Raw genomic sequence first — 22,226 nt, 5'->3', positions numbered from 1 at the left:
CTTCACTGGCTGAGCCACCCAGGCGTCCCAAGTAGATAACTTTAAAGAGACTCTTTCTTCCCAGTCATTTCCATTCACATTACAACACTCGAGCTTAGTTGAGCTTAGTTTAAAATTAGCCATTTCCTCGTTTACCGTATCAAGCAGAGCCCTTGTGAGGTTGACAGCTCTCGTTGAGAGCCGTGCCAGCCCCATTGACTGCTGCTGGGACGCGTGCATACTCCCGAGGAGGGGGAGTAGGCGCAGGGAAAGGCGGGGAGGGCTCTCTGTGGGCCCCCCCCCCCCACGCCGTGCTCCAGTGTGGGAATCCGTTGCACTTTTCCGGGAATTAAAACATGCACGTGGGCTTCTGCCCGCACACCCTTTCCCTTCCTGGGTGGAGCCAGGCGCGGCTGGCTTATCAGTCCCCTAAATGTGCCCGCCTCTGTTTGAGGACGCTCAGGCCCGCAGCCTCTCTGACTATCTTCCGTAAAAGGAGAGGGTGACCGTGCCCCACCGCAGGACAACTGAAATGCGAAGTGTGCAGCCCAGCCATTTGCAAACCGAGGTCCCTGCTCCGGGGGGGGGGGGGGGGGGGGGATGTCGGATCTTGTGTTCATCTGATTCCAGGCTTGGTTATAGGCCACAAACGCTGACACCTGAAGGGCACCTCGGAGGGACATTGAATGCCGACTAGGGGCCTTTCTTTCCTAACACAGGTCTTATTTCATCATCAGTGTTTCTTCATGAAATGCCTGTCACATTCACTGCTGGGTGCTGTGCTGAAGGCGATATATCCCCACAACGCCCCTGTGCCGGGGGGGGGGGTGGGTACTGTTATGATCTCCACTTTTGGAGAGAGACCCCTGAGGCTCAGATAGGAAACAGAAGAGCCAGCCTTCAGACCCATCGAATCTGATGGCAGAGCCCCGTTATGTTTTTAGTGGAGGTATAATACTCACAGTGTAAAACTCACCATTTTAAAGTGTACAGAGTGGCTTCAAGTACATTCACAAGGTTGTGCAACCATTACCACCATCTAATTCCAGAACATTTTCATCACCCCCAAAAGAAACCCCGTACCCATTAAGCAGATAGTCCCCATCCCACCCTCACCCCAGCCCCTGGCATCTACTAATCTATTTTCTTTTTTAAAAATGGATTTATCTCTTCTGGACATTTCGTATAAGTGGAATCATGCAGTATGTGGCCTTTGTGTCTGGTCTTTCACTGAGCATCATGTTTTCAAGGTTCATCCATGCTGTAGCACGGATCAGTCCGTCATTACTGAATATTTAGTTGTTGTATCCGGATACCGTGGTATGTTTATGCATATGTCAGTTGATGGACATTGGGGTTATTTCCACTTTGGAATAATGTCGCTGTGAACATTTGTGTGCATGTTTTTCCAGCGTGGACATATGCTTTCATTCCTCTTGGGCATATGCATAGGAGTGGCATTGCTGGGGGAGCCCCTGTCTTTATCCCCCTGGAGAAAGGCACCGTCTCCATTTAGAAGTGAGGAAACAGAGACCTCCCCCCCGCCCCCGCCAGCAAGGGGTGAAGTGACTTGTTGAAGACCACACAGTTCATTAGTAATAGGGACAACACTACCTGGTCCCCTGACTCAGAAACCCATGTTCTTCCCACCATACCACACCCAACCCCTCCCATTTTGTTGTTTAGGGAAACAGAGCCAAGGAGGTTGAGAGATGAGGCAGAGCTGGGCACAGGACCTACCCCTCCACCACCAGGTTCCCCAGACCTCTTTTGCTCCTTCCCCTTCCTCCCCATCCTCCCCAACACGAGCACATTGGCTTTGCTTGTCCCCCCCGCCCCATGCCCCTCTACCCTTGCTCAGTGTTGACGAACTCCCTCCACTTGGGAAGGAAATTGGCCCAACAAAGTCATTTACAGTGAAATGTTAGGGATTTCCCATTTTTCAAATTTCTCCCTGTACTCTTTCTATTTGTCTTCTCCCCCCCATCCTTGTTTGCATTTAAAAGAGGACCCCCACCGAGGGCAATGCCTAACCTGCAAGAAGAACCCCTAATGCTCTTGTAATGCCTAGTTCTGAAGATTGTCCTCTCCTGCAGCCTCTGCCTGGCTGCACTGTAAGCGGCTAGTTTCCTTGATTGGGGTTTGCTTTCAGCCCTGTTACTCGATCTGCCCTCGTTTCTCTGGTGTCACCTGGTGACTTCTCTGATGTCTCTCTGGGTGGCTGGGATGGGTGGAGGAGGAGACCCAGGCCACTGTCATCGTAAAGGCACCATGTCACCTTTGCAAAGTTCTTTTCTATTTACAACATACTCTCACGTGCTTGATTTAGTTGAGTCCTTCCAGCCAACTTGGATGTAGGTATTTCTTCCTGCATCTTACATATGGGGCAGCTGAACCTCAGGAAATGCAATTGACATGATCTTGGTGGCCAGAAAGCAGTAGGACCAGGAGAGGGATTGCAGGTCTGACACTGGTGGGCAGATCTCGCCGTCCCTGCAGAACCCGGACCGTGGTCCAGGGCTGCACACTTCTAAAAGAGTACAGGGCAGCAGCCTGCAGTAGAAACCATCACCGAAGCCTCCCAAACTGGGGATGCTAGAGCTATGCCGTCCAGAACAGTAGCTGCTAGCCGCACATGGCTACTGGGCACTTGAAATATGGTGAGCCTGATTTGAGATGTGGTCTTAAGTGTCAAGTATGCACAGGATTTCAAAGACTTTGTATGACAAAAAGATATATAAACTATCTCATTAATCATTTTAAAAGCATTGTTTGCCTGTGGGAATAATATTTTGGATATATTGGGTTAAGTACAATGTTACTAAAATTAATTTCACCTGTTTTTCTTTTAAAAAACATGTGGCTACTAGAAAGTTTAAAATTACATATGCGGCTGCATTATGTTTCTGTTGGACAGAGCTCTGCTAGACAGTGAATTTTATGGCTAAACTTTGGGCAGTGGCACTCTGCATTGAAAGTGGTGGGTTCTTCCGGGTCCTTGGGCTTCAGTGTCCTCATCCGTAAGACTAGGAGGCTGGGATCCATTATCTCTAACACATGCTTCTAGCTTGAGCAGTGTGGTGGTGGCCAGCGAGCTGTCTGGGCCTCAGTTTCCTTATTTGTCAGATGGAGTGGATGATTCCTGCCTTGCCGTCTGCTCATTTATCCAGTTAGAGAAGGGATGTGGAAACACTTGGAGAGCATAGGGAACTGTATGAATGCCAGGACACACCTTTAGGCGCTGTGAGAGGCTCGGTGAGGCAGAGTAATCCAGAGAGGGAGGAAGGAGAGTAATCCACGGTGTCTGGAGCTCCTGTGCCCTGTATGAAGGCCAGAGGGCAGTTTGTTGCTGTTTTGCTCATGGAAGTGACTTGTCCAAGGTGATGGGGGCGGGGTCAGTGTAGCTGGAGGAGGCCTGAGGGCTTTGGATTTCTAGCCAGGTCTACTCGCACCACTGCACTATTTGCACCCCAGGGCCTTAGGGTCTGGTTGTCTCATAGTGAAAGCCAAACTGCACTTTGGAGACTCTCTTCTCTCTTGGCTGGAGGTACCTGGGACGTTGGGAACTGTGAGTCTGGAGGCTGGCCCCAGCACACGAGGCTGAGAATTAAGCTTGTTGTTCTTGCCCTGCCACATTCCAGGGCGGTTCTGTTCCCCTTGAGGCCACTGGGTACCTCCTTTATTTTTAGCTAGTTCAGTGTGACAGCTTTGTTCTCGTCCTGGGCGGCAGCTTGGTCTCTCTCACCAGCCAGGAAGCGCTTGTTATGGGGTATTAATGCATACCAAGGTCGCCAGGAGGACCTTGGGCATGACTTCAAGGCCTTACACGGTTCTCCTCGCAAGAGGATTCTGAGGAACTAGGGGAGGAGTGTCGAGTTTGGAGTCTTGAGCGGGAGCCGCACCGGTTGCTGGGTGCTTGGGGTCCCTCACTTGATTTCATGGCCCCAGCTTCCTCCTGTGTAAGATGCAGTCCCTGCGCCCCGCTGCAAGTCAGGGCAGGTGGATGCGCCCAGCATGGGCCGGGTCCCTGCTTAACATCTCCCTTCCCCAGACCTCAATTTCTCATCAAGAGCGGGGATCCCATTCTCTTCCTGATTTGTTGTGAGTACATAAAAGTGTCAAATGGATAATCTGTGGTGCCCAGCCCATGCTCGTTGAAAGGGAGCTCGGAGCTTGCAGTTCAGAAGCATAAATAAGATGGCAGATAAGGGTGAAGAACCCATTCTGGTCCCTGGGCTGCCTGAGGGGATGAACCTCCGTAAAGAGCCTGGGGAAAGGGAACCTCCCCTTACAATATTTTGCCTTGCGGAAGGGGTCCTGTTTGCTCTGGTGATGTTGGTGCACCCATCTTTCACTCGGGAGCCTCTAGAGTGGAATTCATGTTCCCAAACACATTTCCTATGGAGGCTGTCAGGTATTTAGCAGTCTCTGGGAGGCCTGAAGAGTGGAGTGAGAATCTCGGTTATCTGTAGGGCTCTGTGTCCTTCAGGGCCTCAGCCTTGAGATGCAGATGTTGTGTGTGTGGGGGGGGGGCGGCGGGGTAGAGGACCAGAGAACGCCTGGAACACTCTGTCCCTCAGGGAGAGGCTGTTGGCCCCACACAGGTTCCCAGGAGGCTGAAGTGAGGGGCTGGGCCATTCAGGGAAGAGGAGCGTCCTTATCTGAGCCAGCAAACCCTCTGAGACCTCCCTGGCTAGGCGGCACCAGAGGCCTTCCCGCCCAGAAGCGCAGGCACCCAGCCCAGTGGAAAAGACACCCAGAGGGCTTTGCAGAGGACACAAAGGGCCTGGAAGGCATGGCCCCTGTCCCCTGGGCGCTCACAGACTAGCTGGAGGCACAGATCATGTGTGTGTTGCTGCCGCTCCTGAGAGAGGCTCTCCCGCCGCCATGTGTCCACCGGGGCAGATTAATACCTACATAGTGACCACTGATGGCAGAGGGGATGTTGAGAAGAGGAGCAGCTGCTGTTGGGCGGGGCGGATCATGGCATGCCCCTCGGAGGAGGTGAGTCTGGAGGTGGACTTTGGGAGAAAGGAGGCATGGAGAAGCCCTTTACAGGCCGAGCAAGCAGAGGGGTTGGTGGGTCCATGAGGAAAGGCCTTTGGGGGTGAAGAACCATTGTTAGGGCCCCAGGCTGCCCGAGGGAAGGCAGGCTGGTGCTGGGATGGGGGCTCCCGTGGGGAACTCTGCAGGGTGAGGATGTCTCTTGTTGTGGCCACGAGGAGCTGAGCAGGAGATGCTCCCCAGTTGCCAAGAACAGGACAGGAACACAGGTTCTTCGGGCCACCGCCCATAGCAGTGAGGTGGGGCGGGGCACTGAGGAGCCCGGGCAGGCGGGAGGAGGGGCAGGAGGGGGCTCAGGCCAGCACACACACCGTAGCGGGGCATAGCCTTTGGGCTCAGTGTGGTTCTGAACTCTCTTCCCGGGATTTTGGGAAGGGGGACGAGAACAGGTCAGACAGCCTGTGGGTGGTGGAGAGTGAAGAGGAGTGGCATGCTTTCTGCAAGGCGAGGGAGCCGTGCTGCCCGTAGAGTGGTGGGAGCTGTGGCCTTAATGCCGCCCCCATGCCCCCATCTCCTGGGTCTGGGAGGAACCTGGCCTGGGTTCTCCGCGGCTGAGCGGGAAAGCTCTCAGAGGAAGAAGCACAGGACCAGGAACCAGGGAACTTGGTGTCTACCCCAGTTCTCTTGCTGACCAGTGGTCACTTTGGCCATTCGAGGAACCTCTTTGGCCTCTGATTTTTCCTTAGGGCACTGGAAGTGATGGCACCATCACCACGTCTCTGGACAGGAGAGTTTGAGGACCACTGTGAAAGTGCTGTGCAGAGTAGAGAGGCCTTTGTAGTTCAAGGTCATGTGAACACACCCACGTGACAGATGGGAAAACCGAGGTGCCTACGGGGTATCAAAGCCAGAGGCGGATACGGGTGTCCACGCTACCCTGTCCGTGCCTCATCATTGAACCAGGCAGTGTCCTGAGGAAATCCAAGTATGGTTCTTAGTGTGAGTCTTAAAGGCAGGTCCTGGAGGAAATAGGAAGGTGGGGTTAAGATTTCAAAGGAGAAAGTGTTTATGATTCCATTTTCCCCCCTCTCCCACCCCCCCAGGTATGATTCCATTTTTGTAAAACAAAACAAAACAAAAAAAGGCACGCTCTGTATGCATGAGTGTTTAGGTAGAAAAACCATCCTAATCCGTAAAGCTCTTAGCAGGGATTTCTCTGGAAGGACTGGGGGGAGAACTTACACTTTTTACTTTTATGCATTTTTGTGTTGTGTGAACTTCTTAATAACAAGTGTATATTGCTTATTGTGACTATAACTTACTGTTAGTTAAAAAAAAAAAACAACCTAATAAAACTGGGCAACGCTTCAGAGGAATTTCGCCAGAGTCTTTAATTTGCCGTGATTTCGGGCATATGGCTGCACTACCTTTAGTGGTCTCTTCTACAGAATGGGGCAGTAATGTTTGGTAATCAGTGCATTTCTCCTAGCGAAAAGGAGTCAGGGCCATGTGATTACCAGTTAGCTGGGGCATGGAGGGAGACAGCCTCCCTTTTGGTCATTTCGATGGGAGGGTGGGAAATGTTATTTGATGTTTACCTTGTTCTTGGCACATTCTTAAAATTCTCCCACTAGCTGTCTGAGGTGAAAGCATTATTATCGCCTTTAACAGTGAGGAAGGCAAGACTCAGCCAGGTTAAGGAACTTGTCCAAAGACACACAGCTACTAAATGGCAGATCCGAGGTTCAAACCCCGTTCTCTTCATCCACAGTCCCATGTTCTTTTCAAGGCGTAAGGAGAAGCCCAGAATGAGGGCTTAGAAGACCTGGGATCTAGACCCGGCTGCCACTTCCAAACCATGAGACCTGGTGTGAGTCACGGGTCCCCGTTTCCTCGACTCTAAAATGGGGATAAGGCTGTCCTTCCTGCCTCCCTCCCCGGGTCGTTGTGGCGGAAGCTAACGTTCTTCGTGCCTGCCCCATGCCCGGCCGTGGCATCCATGAGCTCATTTCATCTCTTTCTGTGACATCCAGACGGGACAACGTGTGTGACAATCCTGTGTATAAACAGCAGAGCCCTCGGCAGATGGCGAGCTATTATCCAAGTGACACTCATCGGCCCGGTTCTCTCCTGAGTCAGCCTCCCTAAGAAAGAGAAGTGAATCCGATGTTGAAATCTCTGCCCTGTCCTGAAGCAAGAGTTTTCTTAACCCTCCACTGCCCGCCCCTCAGTTGTCTTTGCAAGTAGAGTGGCTCCCGTGGGAAGTTCACTTGGAAGGCGGGCGCCGGGCACCTGCAGTCACCCCTGCTGCCCTGCCTTGTTCTGGGGCCTCAGGGTAGAGCCGAGGAGAGAAGGAGTGAAAAATTTCCATGGCCATGTCCCCGTCCACTTGGGGGGGGGTGTCAAAATGCCTGGGTCACCAGGGGTGACCGTGCCTCCTGCCACACGGGCGTGTTCCCTCGGGCATGTCCGGTCTTGAGTTGGTGTTTTGTGCCTGTTCTGTTGGGCGCAGGAGGGGGTCTGAGGTCGGGCCCAGCGATGTTTGCGTGCAGCCCAGTGCCGGGCCCCTGGCTTCTCTCGCTAGCCCCACAGCTCTGAGCCAGAGGAGCTTGGTGGGGGGCCCTGCTCTGTCTTCCGGGGTCTCCTCCGGCCTCTGCCGTGGTCCAGCTTCTGGCGCGGCCGAGAGCTTCCAGGCCTTCTTGGTCCACAGGAAGGCCAATCCAGGACAAGGGTTTGCACAGTATTAGGGCACCTTCCCTTCAGGGGCTGGTGAGAGGTGCCCGGGGCCGGGACGGGGGTCCTTCTCAGTCATGGCCAAGAGTCTGCGGGACCCAGCCCCCGGGGTGTCCGGGAGCCTGGCACCTCTTGGTTTCTTTCCCAGTCGGCCCGGAGTCCTGCATGCGCTTGTCAGACGCCACGTGCGAGAGGGAGCGCGCGGTGGGGGGGGGGGGGGGGGGGGTGCTGAGGGTTCCTGTCACGGATTTCTGGGAGCTTCTGGCCTGTGACAGACCATCCGAAGGCTGAGGCTTGCGGCTTGCAGCCTCCGGAGCTGCCATGCTGTGGCCTCCGGTCACCAAACTGCAGAGGAAGGGGTTGGAGGCACGGGAGGGATTCTTGGGCACCAGCATGCGGGGCCGGAGCAGCAGCCCCTGTTTGCGCATGTGTCGGGGAGAGGGCGGGCTCAGGGAGGAGGGGCACGATCTGGAGACGCTGAGGAGAGGGGATGGAAATGGACAAGTTGAGAAGACCACGGACTTTGGCCAAACCCCCGGAGAGCAGAAGTTGTCCTTTCTCAGGGCTGCCTCCCTCTGCCGGCTTCCGCTCCTGGGCCTCTGGCCCCACCGAAGGGAACCCTCTCTTGCTGGGTTTCTTGCAGGGCGCAGCCGCCCCGAGATGTGCAGCACACGGGCCGGGGGATTGGCCTGACACCCTCCCTCCCTCCCGCCAGCCAGGACCCAGTCGCCTTTCCCAGGTGGACAGGGGCAGTGTGGCCAGCTGCCAGGCAGGGCTGGCCTGAACAAGGGGAGCGAGGCCCCTGGCTCGGTGAGGCGCTGGGCGCTCTGGGCCCCTGGGAGTGTTCTGCAAGTGTCCCCCACGTGGGCTTTGCACCTGTGTTTCCTGCGCTGCTTGAGGGGCCCCAGTCCGTGTGCCGTGGACCCGCTGAGCCCTGCACCGGGCGCTGCCTGGCTGGCCAGCCCACCCCCGGCCCAGCATCTACGCTGGTTCAGAGGCCCCTCCTGAGCTCCCGAGGACCGGTGGAAAGGGCTCCCGGTGGCTTACTCTCTCATTCACATGAGATCCAGGAGGCCTCAGGCTCAGTTACAGCTCGGCCCCAACTTACACCTTCTTTTTGGACCCCGTTTCCACATCTCTTCTGAGAGGGGTTGTCCCACATAATGATTCATGAACTTGAACCAGAGGAGGAAAGCCTCCTCTCCACAGATGCTTGGGGGCTGGCTTGTGTTCTGTGTCCCCAGCCTGCTTCCTCCTTTGAGCTTCTAGGCTCTTTTTGGGTTTTTTCTCGGATCACTGTCCCTGTGCTAACCTGCACCTTGAGTCGGGGCAGGATGGCTGTGGAGCTGCAGAGAGCCTTGGCTTTTCTAGAAGCTTCTTCCTGTCCAGCTGGAAAACCTCAGCAGCTTTACTTGGGCTTACCTTCCACAGAATAGGGGAACTGGTCTTCCCCGAGGGATGGGAACAGTTATAGAGAGCAGCATTAGACTTGCAGGTATGAGACCTGACTCTCTTGGCTGTGTCTTTGAACTAATCACTTTGCTTTGTGGAGGCTCAGTTTCTGCATCTGTAAAATAGGGATCAAGAGTGTGTCCCTGATAGTGTTGTTTTGAAGGTTAAATGACCTACTGGATATGAAAGCACTTGATATACTGTGAGCCATAAGATATAGAGTAGTATTCTAGCATTTAGTATGAATGGAATTCCTCTTTTGTACCAGGCAACCAGGTGAGTTCCTTTCCCTAGGGAACTCACATGTTTTATCAGAAGAGATAGACCCGTCAATAAACACTTCATGATGGAGGGTGGGGAACATGATAGCAGAAGCATGTCCCAAATGCTAGAGTAGCAATGTGACGTTTATTGATTTAGTGCATGGTCTTGCTCCTGCTCACCCATTCTCTCCCCAGCAGACAGCTTGATCTCACTGAAACACAGATGTCATTGTTGAATACTCGTCAAAGTCATCCCAAGGCTCGCTGTGCTTTGGGATCAAGTCTAAATTTGTTAACGTGTATTACTAGATCCTGCACAATGTAGCTCCTCACAGTCTTTCTAGTTGCCTCACTTTTTACACTGTGCTTGATCCATATTGAATTTCTTTATGTTCCTTGGACACCCCCCCCCCCCCCCCCGCCTTTGGCCTTCACACATGCTCTTGACTGTGCCTGGATGCACACCCTGACATCACGCCTCCGGGAAGGCTTCTCAGTAGACTCCTGTTCCTGGGGCTGCTCACACACCCTTGTATCGTGACTGCCTCTCCCCCGCCAGACTGTGGGCACCACGACAGCAAGTTTTGCTGATCTGGTGCCAGCCTTGGGGGTAGGACAGAGCGTGTCTTCTCCTAAGGCCGTGATTCTGGCAATTTCTACTTGAGCTCTTGGTGGTTTCTGATTGCTCTTCTCTGCAGGGCTTTATCACAAGGGGGAAGGGAAAAGGTGGCTGTGGTAGCAGAGCTTGGGGGTGGGGGCAGGGTTGTCTCTGGCCGCCGAGGACACTGGGGGACTCCTGCCAATGTGCTGATGATGGTTCGTGAGGCAGGGGACACGCAGGGCCTGGGGGAGCACAAGGCATGGAGACCAGAGTGAGCAGAAGGCTGCCCCAGCTCAAATATGCAGAAATGACCTAGGGCTGAGGACTCTGTGTCCTTGAGTCAGGACGTTTCCAGCCACCCTGCAAAGTGAACATGAGATGCCATTCTCAGAAGCAAATAAGCATCAAGGTCTTTTCAGCCTCATTGGGTCATAAATCTCTCTCTCCATCCCCCGGGAGCCTTCCGTGTGCAAGGCTGCGTGCAAGGCACTGGAGGGTCAAGGTGAATGGAGCAGACCCTGTAAAGGTGACAGGTGCAGAAAGCTGTGATCCAGGCTCTACCGTGCAGAGAGATCAGTGCTGAGGGAGGGGTCATCTCCAGCCTGAGGAACTCCGACATCTGCAGGAGGAGGTGAGATTTGATCTGAACCTGGCAGGGTAGGGGAGATTTGGATAGCCGGGAAGAGAAGGAAGGGCTTTTTGGTGGGAAAGCCCAGGGATCCCCCCAGGAATGGTAGAGGTGTTTAGGCCAGAGTTCAGAGAGCACGAAGCCACACCTGCAGAGTGTTGGCACCTCGGACATGGAAGACATTGCAAGGCTTTGAGCACGGAGAAGAATTGACCAGGGTTGCACTTTAAGAAGGAGACTGTGGCAGCGGTGTACAGGTTGGGTTGGAAGGGAGAGAGAATGAAGATGGAAAACCATTACAGTGAATGACTGAGGAGCAATCAGAAATGAGGAAGGAGAAATCCAGGCACATGGCTGTCAGGGCTTCCTAAGCCAAAGGGAAGCAAAAAGAATGAATGGTGAGACAAGGTGACTTAGAGCACAGTAGGTGCCCAATAAATACTTTCTGAGAGAATAAATGGGAAGATACTATGAAGGAAGAATAGCCAGCAACAGTCCAAGGGGTCTGTGGTTAGGAGCCTTGGAACCCCAAGGAGAATGGGGAGCCCAGGAAGAGCAGTAGATTGGGGCAGTACTTGGAGTGACTTGGAAGTATGGGCATGTCGGCCCAGGCCCATGGGTGTGGGAGCCTGGGGGCTGTCTCCGTACCTTCTGGGGATGGTGGGGTTAAGGTCTTTCTGCTCTGGGCCTGCCGCCCCATGTCCTGAATGATTCCAGCCCTTTGGCCACTATTTCCACCCACCAAGAAATCGTGCCCGAGGAAACCCACCAGCACCACTGTGTCACGTTAACACTAATGTTTATTGAGCACTTTCTGTGTTCTAAGTGCTTCTCCGTCTCATCTGATCTTAAAACTCCCATCTATGAGATTTACCATGTCAGTTTCTCAGTTGAGGAAACTGAAAATCACACAGCTGTTAAGTGATGGTGCTGGGATTTGAACCCCACGTGGCTGGCTCTGGCACCCTCGTTCTTAACCTCTGTGACACTGCCATCCACTTGAGGATGGGCCAGCTACTTCTCACAGAGGAAAGGAGTCATGTGCAGGCTTAGGGCGCCTCCGGCATGTGCTTGGGGATCAAAGGGCAACTTCCATGCAACATTCGAGGATTGGAAGGGACTTGGAGCTACCTGGTTCATTTTACAGGAAGAACTGGGGCTCGGAGCATTTGCAAGACTGCTCTGAGGGATGTGGCTGATGGCATTTGCGTGACTGCTTATCTCATCATGTGATGTGTCAGCGTCTGTGGGAGCTGGTTTGTCCTAGACAGGCAGGCACCTCACCCTGTCCTGTCCCGCCCCAGCCAGACTCAAGCTGAAATGACCTTCTTCAGGCTTGGCCTCACTTCCCTTCCTTCTTATCCTTCCCGCAGATTGACAAGTATCTCTATGCCATGCGGCTCTCCGATGAAACTCTGATAGATATCATGACTCGTTTCAAGAAGGAGATGAAGAATGGCCTCTCCCGGGATTTTAATCCAACAGCCACAGTCAAGATGTTGCCAACGTTTGTAAGGTCCATCCCTGATGGTTCAGGTGAGTCTCTCACCCAGAGATTGAGCTCTGAGAGCTGAATTCTCTGTGAAAACATCCTTCCTACTTTCTCTTCATTTTTTCATTTATTCCCTCATTCATTCATTCATTCATTCATCCATCTGTTCTGCCATCCTTCCTCCATCCATCTATCCTCTATCCATCCACCCTCTCTCCCTCCCTCCATCCATCCATTCATCCATCCATCCATTCTTCATCCATCCGTCCTTCATCCATCCGTCATCCATCCATCCATCCATCTAGCATATGCCTACTGAACATCTACCATATGCCAGGCACTGGAGATGCCATGGTTGGACAAGGCTAATCTGCCCTCATTGGACTGACTGTCTAGTGGCTAATGATAAGAAAGGGTCGTGTTTGTGTGTGTGTGTGTGTGTGTGTGTGTACCTTACAGATGCTGTGTGCATTGCTCTAGAACATGAAAGTCTCCAGAACAAATGAAGAGTTCATTTTAGGAAAATCTCTTCATCAGAGCACCAAGACCTCCCTTCAGATAAGTAGCAATCCAGTGGCCAGCTGGGTATTGGACTCAGAGGGGAGATACACATTCCCATCTAAAAGAATTTTATAGATATTAAATGAAGGTAGCCCCTCAAGCAGACAAACGGCAAGGGAGGTAGAATTAGGGAGAAAAAAATTCTCCTGTCTGTGTGTAGCTGTGTAGCTCATGGCCCACAAAGGGGAGTTGGGGGCTCCCCATGGATTGTCAGTACCCCTTCCCCAGAGGAGGGGGCTTAGCTCCTGTACCCGGCAGAGCGGAGGCTGAGAGGGCAGAGCTTGGCTCGCTTGGAGGAGGCCGTTCTGTCCGGCTGACCCGCAGCTAGTAGTTTGCAGGGGCAGGTGCCGTGCTGGGGCCGGCACGGCACCCTCCCAGGAATCCCGCTCCGAGGGGTGCTCTGTGCTCCGGCCTGGGGTTCACCTGCTGCACGAGAGGGAGGGGGAGAGATTATGGGGAGGTCCGGTTTCTCTCGGTTTCTCCAGGGGCTGTGAGTCCACGCCCTGAGAGCCTGGCCCTCACACCTGCGTGGTTTCTTCCCTGCTCTGGAGGCTTCGCTTCAGGCCTCGGTTTGGAGCATCTGGTATGCTCCCAAATGGGTGCAAAATGGGTGTCCGGAAAGCAGCCGTTCCAGCCGATGTTCACAAAGGATGGGCAAGCGCACAGCTTGTCGGAGCGGGCCGGCCGCGGTGGGACAGTCATGCCGGGTCTGCGGTGCTCTTTAGAAGTCCTGGATGAGATCTGGATGCTGATGGAGGGCATGTGCTCTGTTGGCTCTGTGGTCACGTACGCATTGGTGTTTATATCTCTCATGGCTCTCGACTGTTGGAAATCTATTCCATGTCCCTCCTTTTGTTTTCCTTGAGGTCCTGGTTACCAGCAGTTTTAACTTTTTAATAACGAGCAAAGAAACTCTGGTCACTTGGAGTGGTGGGGCTGTGGTGTGCCCGGGGTTTTGTTCTGATGTCTCTGGCTTTGTGGTTCACTCCTGCTTTTCCTCAGCTCCAGATGGCACCCACATCTAGGAGAATTGAGCCTTTCCAGGATTAGCAGAGTTCTGTCGGAGAGGCATGGCTGTGCCTGGTTCCAGCTAAGAGAAGGGGAAGGGGGAGGTAACGTGGGTGTGGGCAGCCCCCGGAGGGCCCCTACCCTGGTTCGGCTTGGGAGAGTGCCGAGGGCTACCTGATTCCCGCAGGGCCCCTGATCCTGTGTGACTGGCCCAGGGCTAACATGTCCAAGGACCATATGTCATGCAGGGACCGTATGTCAGCCAGGGGTGTTCTTTACTCTTTTAGAATCCATTTGCAGAGTTCAGGGTCTCTAAGTGTGATCCAGCTACATGAGTAATCTAGCCATTTACCCCTATCAGTTATTTTTCAAAATAAGGCCTAGCATTCAGACTCACTGGGGAAAAACACTCTGCAGCCCTTCTCAGACATTCATGTCAGATGCCAAGACACTGTAGGCCCTGAGCTGCAGAAAAGAAATCTATTGAACCTGGCTTACCTGCCTTTTCCCCTAACCTTTGATCTTTTCTTACATATTTCATCTATTTTGAGACACTTTCTAGTTTGAATGTTTCTGAAATCAGCAGTGCATTATCTATCACTGCACCTTAAGATTATAACGGGTGGTATTCGTTTGTTCTTCGTGTTATGTAAAATAACGACGCGTCTGACACTCAGCCCTGTTTTAAGTGTGATGACATGTGTGGTAATGCCCATGCTGGGGAGCACTGTCCTGGCTTTTCTGGAAAGGGAGCCAGCAGCCTGGGCCCCACGCCTCCTTTTGAGCCTCTCTTCTCCAGTGTGGACGGGGCCAAATATTTAGGGCCTCTGAGGAGCACAGAGTGGTGTTGACCAAAGGAGGATGAGGGGTGAAACCAAAGCCCTGCAGTATGAAGACCCCCTTCCTGTGCAGCCTGGGTCTGCCCATTGGCTCTCAGCGCCCTCCCTTGCCTCACCCGCCTAGCCCTGCCCCTGCCTCCATGCGCCTTCTGGCTTCCAGTGGTGGTGGGCAGTCCTTGGTGCTGCTTGGCCTGCCAGTTGCAGGTCTCCAGTCTCTTCCTATGTCATTACAGGGCATTTCCCTCTTATGGGGATCCTAATCAGATTAGGCCCCACACTCAGGGCTTACCTTAACCTGATTACATCTGCAAAGACCTTGTTTCCAAATAAGGTCACGTTTCCAGGTCCCAAGGGTTAGGACTTAAGTGTATCTTTTTGGGGAGCACGGTGCTCCCTGAACACACCCTTATAGCCTTGCTCCCCATAACTGTTCCTAATATTCAGGGTTGGGCTCAGTTCATATGCCCTGGGGCCCACACTCCATTTGGAACGGACCCCACAGCCCCACACAGGCTGATGCCAAGGCTTCGCATACCTGCCCCCAGTCCACTCCCTGCCCCTTTGTCACTGGGGTGCCTCCACTCTCACCTCCCCTGCACCCCTTTATCAACCAAGAACCAGGAGGTCCCCTGGAGTAGTCTGAATGCGGGCCTCCTTGATAGTAAACCGTGCAGTTCCCTTTTTAAATGTTAATCACTGCTTTAACTGTGTAATTAGTCAGCGACAGAATTAGTGGTAATCCCAAACCACTGAGGGATAAATTGGACTCAGCTCGGTGGAGAGATGCCCCCACCTGTTAAGGGCGGTGTGACTTCCAAGTCAAAGGGAGAAACAAACCTTTCCTTTCCTGCTGAACTTGACCCCGGGGGACTGGGCTCAGAGTTTTGAAACTCTACTGATTTTTTGGAAATGTATCAGCACATTTTTACTATTTTTCCCCCCTTTGGACATTTTTTATGGGCAGTGGTTTTTCTTTTAATTGCTCTTCAGTAACCTATATGTTAATTTTTTTCTTTTAAACCCTAAAGTGGCTTTTAGCTGCTGCATATCCTTTTTGGAGTAGGAAAGGTATGAATAATAAATAAAAGAAGGAAAATACTGAAGCTTTTTTACTTTGGTGACTTGGCTAAACAGAAAGTCCCTTTTCAGAGCTGTGAATCTCTGGGGATGGCTGGCCCTCTGCGTCTAGCTTCCCTTAGAAGGGCTCGCTCTGTGTCTCATTCACGAAACCTCCCCTTTTTTCTCTTCCTCTCATTTCTCAGTAAGGTTACTGGAAATACTAATTAGGTGGCAAGGTTTTTGAGGGTAAATTGTGTTGAATGTTTTGCTGTTTCTGCCTCGTGGTTCTGAGCATGCGCTTTCCCCAAAGGATAAGTTGGAAAATATTTGATTTGCGGTATGTTCGGTTAATTTTGGGGGCCCCAAATATACATAGCATTTCTTTAGGTCAAAGGAAAGAAAATACTATCTTTTCCCATGGCATTTGGGCTGGTCACTTCCCTTTCTCTGTCTTTGTTTCCCTATCTGGGAAGATGGTTGGATTGTCTCAAAAATTCTCTCCACCTGTGAAATTTGCATTCTCGGGTTCTGGTTGGGTTTTTGATGTAGGTGTAGAACTGTCATCAAGTAGCTGGGTTGCAGACGCGGAGGGAGAGCCTTTGTGTCTCACCTACGGAATCAACTTGTTGAGCAGGGCAAAAGTAGGCATTTCCTGAAGGCGGGGTTTCTGTTTGCTCTGTATTTTATCCAGTACAGACCAGGACTCGAGAGAGACATCTGTCCCCGTGTTTGTTTTCCATTATTTGCTGTGAATAATCGTGGTCATCATCAAGTGGAGAGCTGCCAGGGGCCCTTCAGATGCTTTGTGTAATGAGCCTTCTCTGGAAGAGCGGTTCTCCTGGCATTGGTGGAAATGGGAAATGTGGGAAGAAGTTGCAAGTAGGAGGCAGCAGGGCAGGAAGGAACGTTGAGGCTAAAGGTTTGACGAGGTAGTTGGAGGGAAGCCCAGTGCTATAAAAAGAAGCTGAACTTGAAATTAAAGGGCGGGGGGGGGGGAACAAACCCAGAACACTGGATTAATCTCTGGCTCTGCTGCTTATTATCTGTCTGACCTTGGAGGCGTCACTCAACTTCCCTATGCCTCCATTTCCTCATCTGTAAAATGGGTTATCAAACCCGGCTTTTCCCTGCCTCAGAGGGCTGCAAGAGGATCAAATGAAAGTGCTCTGGAAACCGCAAACCACCGTGAGAGTTCCAGTGGGTCCTTGTCCTCCTTAACACTAGTGTCATCTAATTAATTTTCTAAGAATTCTTTGGGAGGGCCCTTCCCAGTGGATGCAGCCAGTCAGAGGATCCCCACCCTCAGGCCTAACCATGTAGGTCTAGCCCTGGGAAAAAAAGATTCAGAATTTTTCAGAATTCACTGGCATCTCTGTGATGCTATAGGGGGAGGAGGCAGAAAAAAGGGGAAAGCAAAGGCAGGCTGTCTCACTTCCACCCTGGTATCCCACAGAATGTGGAGGAGCCCCCACATAGCAGCTCTGGTACCTCAGCAGTGAGGTGATGGGGCACCGTGGCTCTAATCGGGGAACCAACCTGAGATGAAATAGATGACTTTTGTTATGGAGGGCAAGTAGGTATTTGGGGGATTCATTCCCTAATAAAGAATATTGGACTCAGGAGCCTTCTGGTTGTAGCTGAAAGAAATCGAACTCGAATGTGTATAAGCAAAAAGAGCAAAATTTTAGGTTCATGTAACTGGGAAATCTAGTTGTAAGTTGGCTTCTGTATCCTGGGACTCACCTGTCCCTTATTCTTTCAGTCTGTGTGTTGGCTGCATTCAAAGGCTGCCTCTTCCTTAGGGTGGCAGAGATAGATGGCTCTGGCATCTGTAGCTGACAGCTGCCTCAGAGCCGGTGATCCTAGCGATGGTCTTGGAGAGGGTGATGGTTGGCTGACTTGGGTCATATGCCCATCCTGAGCCAATCATGATGGCCAGGATGGGAGACTCTGGATGCTCCTGGATCCTGCACCTGGATCACACATTGGTCCCCCTAGAGCTGGAGCAGGGGTTCAGCCTACCCCCAACCTCAGATGAAAAATGGGGAGGATAGTTATCTAAAGAGATGCTTAGACAGCCCCCAAAGTTTACCGGAAATCTTGCTGCCCTTACCAGAAGTCATCCCTTGGTATCTTTTGCCTTGGCAGAGAATAGGACGAGACACACATGCATTTGACCCAGACAGTTCTTTTGAACTAGCAGGAAACACTGATTCCCTGCTGTGTACAAGACTTAGCACGGGGGACGGAAGGAAGCATGTTACATTGCCCTCACCTTCAAGTTGCTTATCATCCAACTGAGGAAGAAAAGACACATACACGTAAAAGATAATGAGCATCACAATATTTGCAAGTATGTGAGTGACTAAGAAAAGGGAGGGGCTCTGGCAGTGCTAAAGATGTGCCCACGAGCAAGTCGTTCAGTTGGATTTGTTGAGCTTTGTCCCACGTCTCCCGAGCTGCAAATGTGATTTACAGAAGGAGGTGCCACCTGCCATTTCTTTGAGCAATCACACACGCACCCTGGAACCAGGGTCACTGTTCAGGGAAGGATCAGGAACTGCACTGGGCTTGACAATGACCCCCTTGTAAACTGCCTTCGGGGAAAGGCCCTCCTCAAATCGGTCAACTCCCACCTGCAGGTGTGGGGAGTGTCCAGTGTTTAGTGTTGTCTTGATATCTCAAGGTCACCTTTTCTGGTTGCTGTCTCTGACTCAAACTTCTTCTTGGGATGCTGTTGACCTGTACTTGTTGAACAAAGGAGCAGGGGAGAGCTGGAGTGGACGGGCCACAGCAGGCACCTGGGATGGAGCAGGGGGCTTTGCAGAGTTGCAGAAGTGGGGCCCAGCCCCATGTACCCTAAGGCCAGATTCTTCCGGTTATCGGCAGCTGAGGTCATTTTCACTTATCCTGCTTGAAAAACTTCAGGCCTGGGTCCTGCCGAGGTGCTGCCTGAAACCTGACTCCTTCCTGCAGCAGGGGCTGAAAGCTCTCGCCTGATCTGTGTCGGCACTGACACCACTAACCGGGAGCTCCCGCGCAGACACCTGGAACCTGAGTACAAGAAGCTGCTTTCACTTAAGACCTTTGATTCAACTGCAAATGAGACTTTTGACCATGATAGCAACTGAAAAATGGGTCATGCTATTTTTTTTTAAAGTTATGATGTAAAGACGGTGTAAAACAGGAAATAAATAAATACATGTTTATTCAAACATTAAAGCAGTAAAAAATTAAGTTAAAATGTTGAAACAAAGCAAAAAGCCCCCATAATTTCATACTAGCACGGTGTTTGCCTTTGTGCCCGTTCATCTGCTCAAGTGGTTTAGAATTGTTTACTGTACTGAGAGTGCACTGTCTTCACTGGAGAACAAGGAGGAACAAAACCAAAAGCCGCAAGGAGTCGTGGATGTTGAGGAACCCCAGGAAAAAAACGGCCATTCTGGTGGTGCTGAAGTCTCACTCCACTGCCGCCCTTAGGGATCTGTGTCCACAAGGTCTGTCTGGCAGGCAGCTGGAGCCAGTGGTGGTGACTTTGAGCTTTGGATTCATGTTCTGGCTCTGCCATGTAGGTTGTGTGCCTGGGCTAGTCACCTAAGCCCTCCCGGCCTTTACTTGCTCACCTGCAAAATGGAGGACACAATAGTACCTACCGCACAGGGTTGAGGGAGCTAAAAATAAAATGATGCATATGAAGGACGTAGCAACTGGAGTGCACAGAGGCTTAGTGAATGTCAGTTGATGGTAAAATAAAGTGCTTTTGATATTCTAGTAATTCGTCCTGAGAGAAGGAGCCACCTCATACTGAATTCAGTTTTTTAACTGGGTAAGCAGCATGGGGATTAAGGTTCTGATGGAAACCCCTAAGAAAACTCTAAACTGGGGCACCTGGCTGGCTCAGTCAGTAGAGCACGCGACTGTTGATCTCAGGGTTGTGAGTTCGAGCCTCACGCTGGGTGTAGAGATTACTTAAAAATAAAATCTGAAAACAAACAAACAAACCAACAAACCAAAAAACCTTCTAAACGGATGCAAACAACCCATAAAGTCTGGGTCAGAATTTCCTACCAATCTGTGACACCTGCTTCCTGGCGTTCTCCCTCGGTCTGTTTCCTTTGGACCATAGAAGCAGTTTAAAACCAGTGGCATGATGTGGTGTATTCATACAATGGAATATAATTCAGTCATAGACATGGACGAGGTACTGATACATGCCACAACATAGACGAACCTTGAAAACATCAGAAACATCAGCTATAGTAGGTGAAAGAAGCCATCCACAATAGACCACCTGTCCATTGGTATGAAATGTCCAGAGTGGGAACATCTAGAGAGACAGACAGTAGATTTGTGGTCGTTGGTGGGTAAGAGGGGTTGCCAGGAAGTGGGGAGTGATGACAGCTCGTGGGTACGGAGTTTCTTTCTGGGATGCTGAAAGTGCTCTAAAATTAGGTAGTGGTGATGGTTGTGCAACTCTGTAAATATACTGAAGAACCACAGAATTCTACACTTCAAAATGGATGAATTATAACAAACTGGAATTAAAATAAGAACCTTAAAAAACTAAAATGGATGAATTGTATGATACAGGGATAATTTCTCAATAAATTTCTCAACCGACCAGCAGTATCACTGTTTTGTGCTTAATGACCAATAAGCAGGGCTACCTTGAGTGAGTGAGTGATTGGGGCACCAGCCCCTGTGATCAAGCAGCCATCGAGCATTCGTTGAGTTCTCCTGGGTGCCATGGGTAGGATGCACACAAGCCCAGGTTGTGGTTTTTTTCCCTTAAGGAACTTGAGAGAGAGGTTAAGAATGGGGAAAGTTCACTCTGAGAATTCTTTGGTTTGTTCATTGATTCCTTTACCACCTCATGAGTTCAGGTATTTGTTGAGCTCTTACTGTATATCAAACACCATTCTAAGTTCCAGAAATAGAGCAATGTGTCAGAGCTGACAGGTCGGTGGAATCAAATACAAAGATGTGTCTGCTTTATAAAAGAGAAGCTTTTTTTTTTTTCTTCCTAACCATTACCTTAAAAAATAAGAAGAAGAAACCTCAAGAGACCCAAAATAGCCAAAGCAATCTTGAAAAAGAAGAACAAAGTTGGAGGACTTTCACTTCCTTGTTTCAAATTTTCCTACAAAGCAACAATCAAGATGCTGTGGTGCTGGCATAAGGATGATAGATCAGTGGATCAGAATTGAGAGCTCAGGATATCAATTATGTATCAAAATTGGGGGGGGAAGAATGGAGAGTTCAGAAACCCATACATGTATGGTCGCTTGAGTTTTGACAAAGGTGCCAAGACTGTTCAATGAAGGAATGAACCGTCTTTTCAGCAAATGTTGCTGGGATAAGTGGATATCCAGCCGTAAAAGAACTAGGTTGGACCCCTGCCTCACACCATAAAGAAAAATCAACTCAGAATGGATCAAATACCGACATGTAAGAGCTAAAACTATAAAACTCTTGGCAAGAAACATAGGTGTAAATCTCTGTGACCCTGGTTTTGGCAATGGCTTCCTTTAAGATATGACCCCAAAGGCACAAACAACAAAGGAAACAACAGATACAGTGTACTTCGTCAAAATGGAAAACTCGTATGCTTCAAAAGTCACCGTCAAGACAGTGAAAAGGTGGCTCAGTCGTTAGGTGTCTGCCTTCGGCTCCGGTCGTGATCCCAGAGTCCTGGGATCGAGCCCCGCATCGGGCTCCCTGCTCCGCGGGAAGCCTGCTTCTCCCTCTCCCACTCCCCCTGCTTGTGTTCCCTCTCTTGCTGTGTCTCTCTCTGTCAAATAAATAAATAAAATCTTAAAAAAAAAAAAGTGAAAAGACAGTCCACAGAATGAAAGACCATATTTACAAGTCATATATCTGATAGGGACTTAGGTCTAGAATGTGAAAGAACTCTTACAACTCAACACTCCAAAGACAATCCCATTTTTAAAATAAGCCAGGGAATCTGAATAGACATTTCGCCAAAGAAGGCAAAAAATGGCCAAGAAGCTCGTGAAGAGGTGCTCGTTGCATTTGCCAGAGAAATGCAAACCAGAATAAAATAAGATGATGATAAGAATTGAGGATGTGGAGAAATTGGAACCTTTATGATTCACTGGGGGGATGGACAATGGGGCCACTCCTCAGACACCAGTGGTAGTTCCTCAGAAAGTTCAAAGTGAGTTACCACTCGACAGCAGTTCTACTTCTAGGTATATACCCAAGGGAAATGAAAACAGGGCCGCACAAGAACTCGTGCAGAAATATCCATAGCAGTGTTATTCATGACAGCCAGAGGTAGAAATAGCCCAGATAGTCCATCCACAGACAAATGGGTAAATGAAATGAGGTACCTCCATACAATGGACTGTTATTTGGCCATACGGAAATGAAGTGCTGACCCCTGCTACACCAAGATGCTGGCCACAAGAGGCCACGTGCCGTGTGATGCCCTTCATACAAATTGTCCAGAATGCACACAGCGGTGGAGACAGGAGTAGGTTAATGGTTGCTTAGGGCAGCGGGGGAAGAGGGTGCTTGCTTGTTTGAGAGGGAGATAGTTAAAAGAGTACAGGATTTCTTTTTTGAGGTGAAAGCACTCTAAAAC

General features: G+C 50.9%; 1 protein-coding gene across 1 annotated transcript in view; it reads left to right on the top strand.

Moving 5' to 3' along the window:
* The window catches only part of HK1 (hexokinase 1), a 62,340-nt gene that overhangs the window by 5,762 nt on the left and 34,352 nt on the right, over positions 1-22,226 (top strand). The window contains exon 2 of the mRNA XM_088019922.1: positions 12,034-12,196. Within this exon, the coding sequence (XP_087876048.1) occupies positions 12,034-12,196 (163 nt within the window). The remainder of the gene's footprint in view (positions 1-12,033; positions 12,197-22,226) is intronic.

Source organism: Eumetopias jubatus, unplaced genomic scaffold, assembly GCF_037043125.1.
Source record: "Eumetopias jubatus isolate StellerSeaLion01/CBP00866 unplaced genomic scaffold, mEumJub1_p1.0 scaffold_17, whole genome shotgun sequence".
Taxonomy (NCBI): domain Eukaryota; kingdom Metazoa; phylum Chordata; class Mammalia; order Carnivora; family Otariidae; genus Eumetopias; species Eumetopias jubatus.
This window is presented reverse-complemented; position numbering and strand designations above follow the sequence as displayed.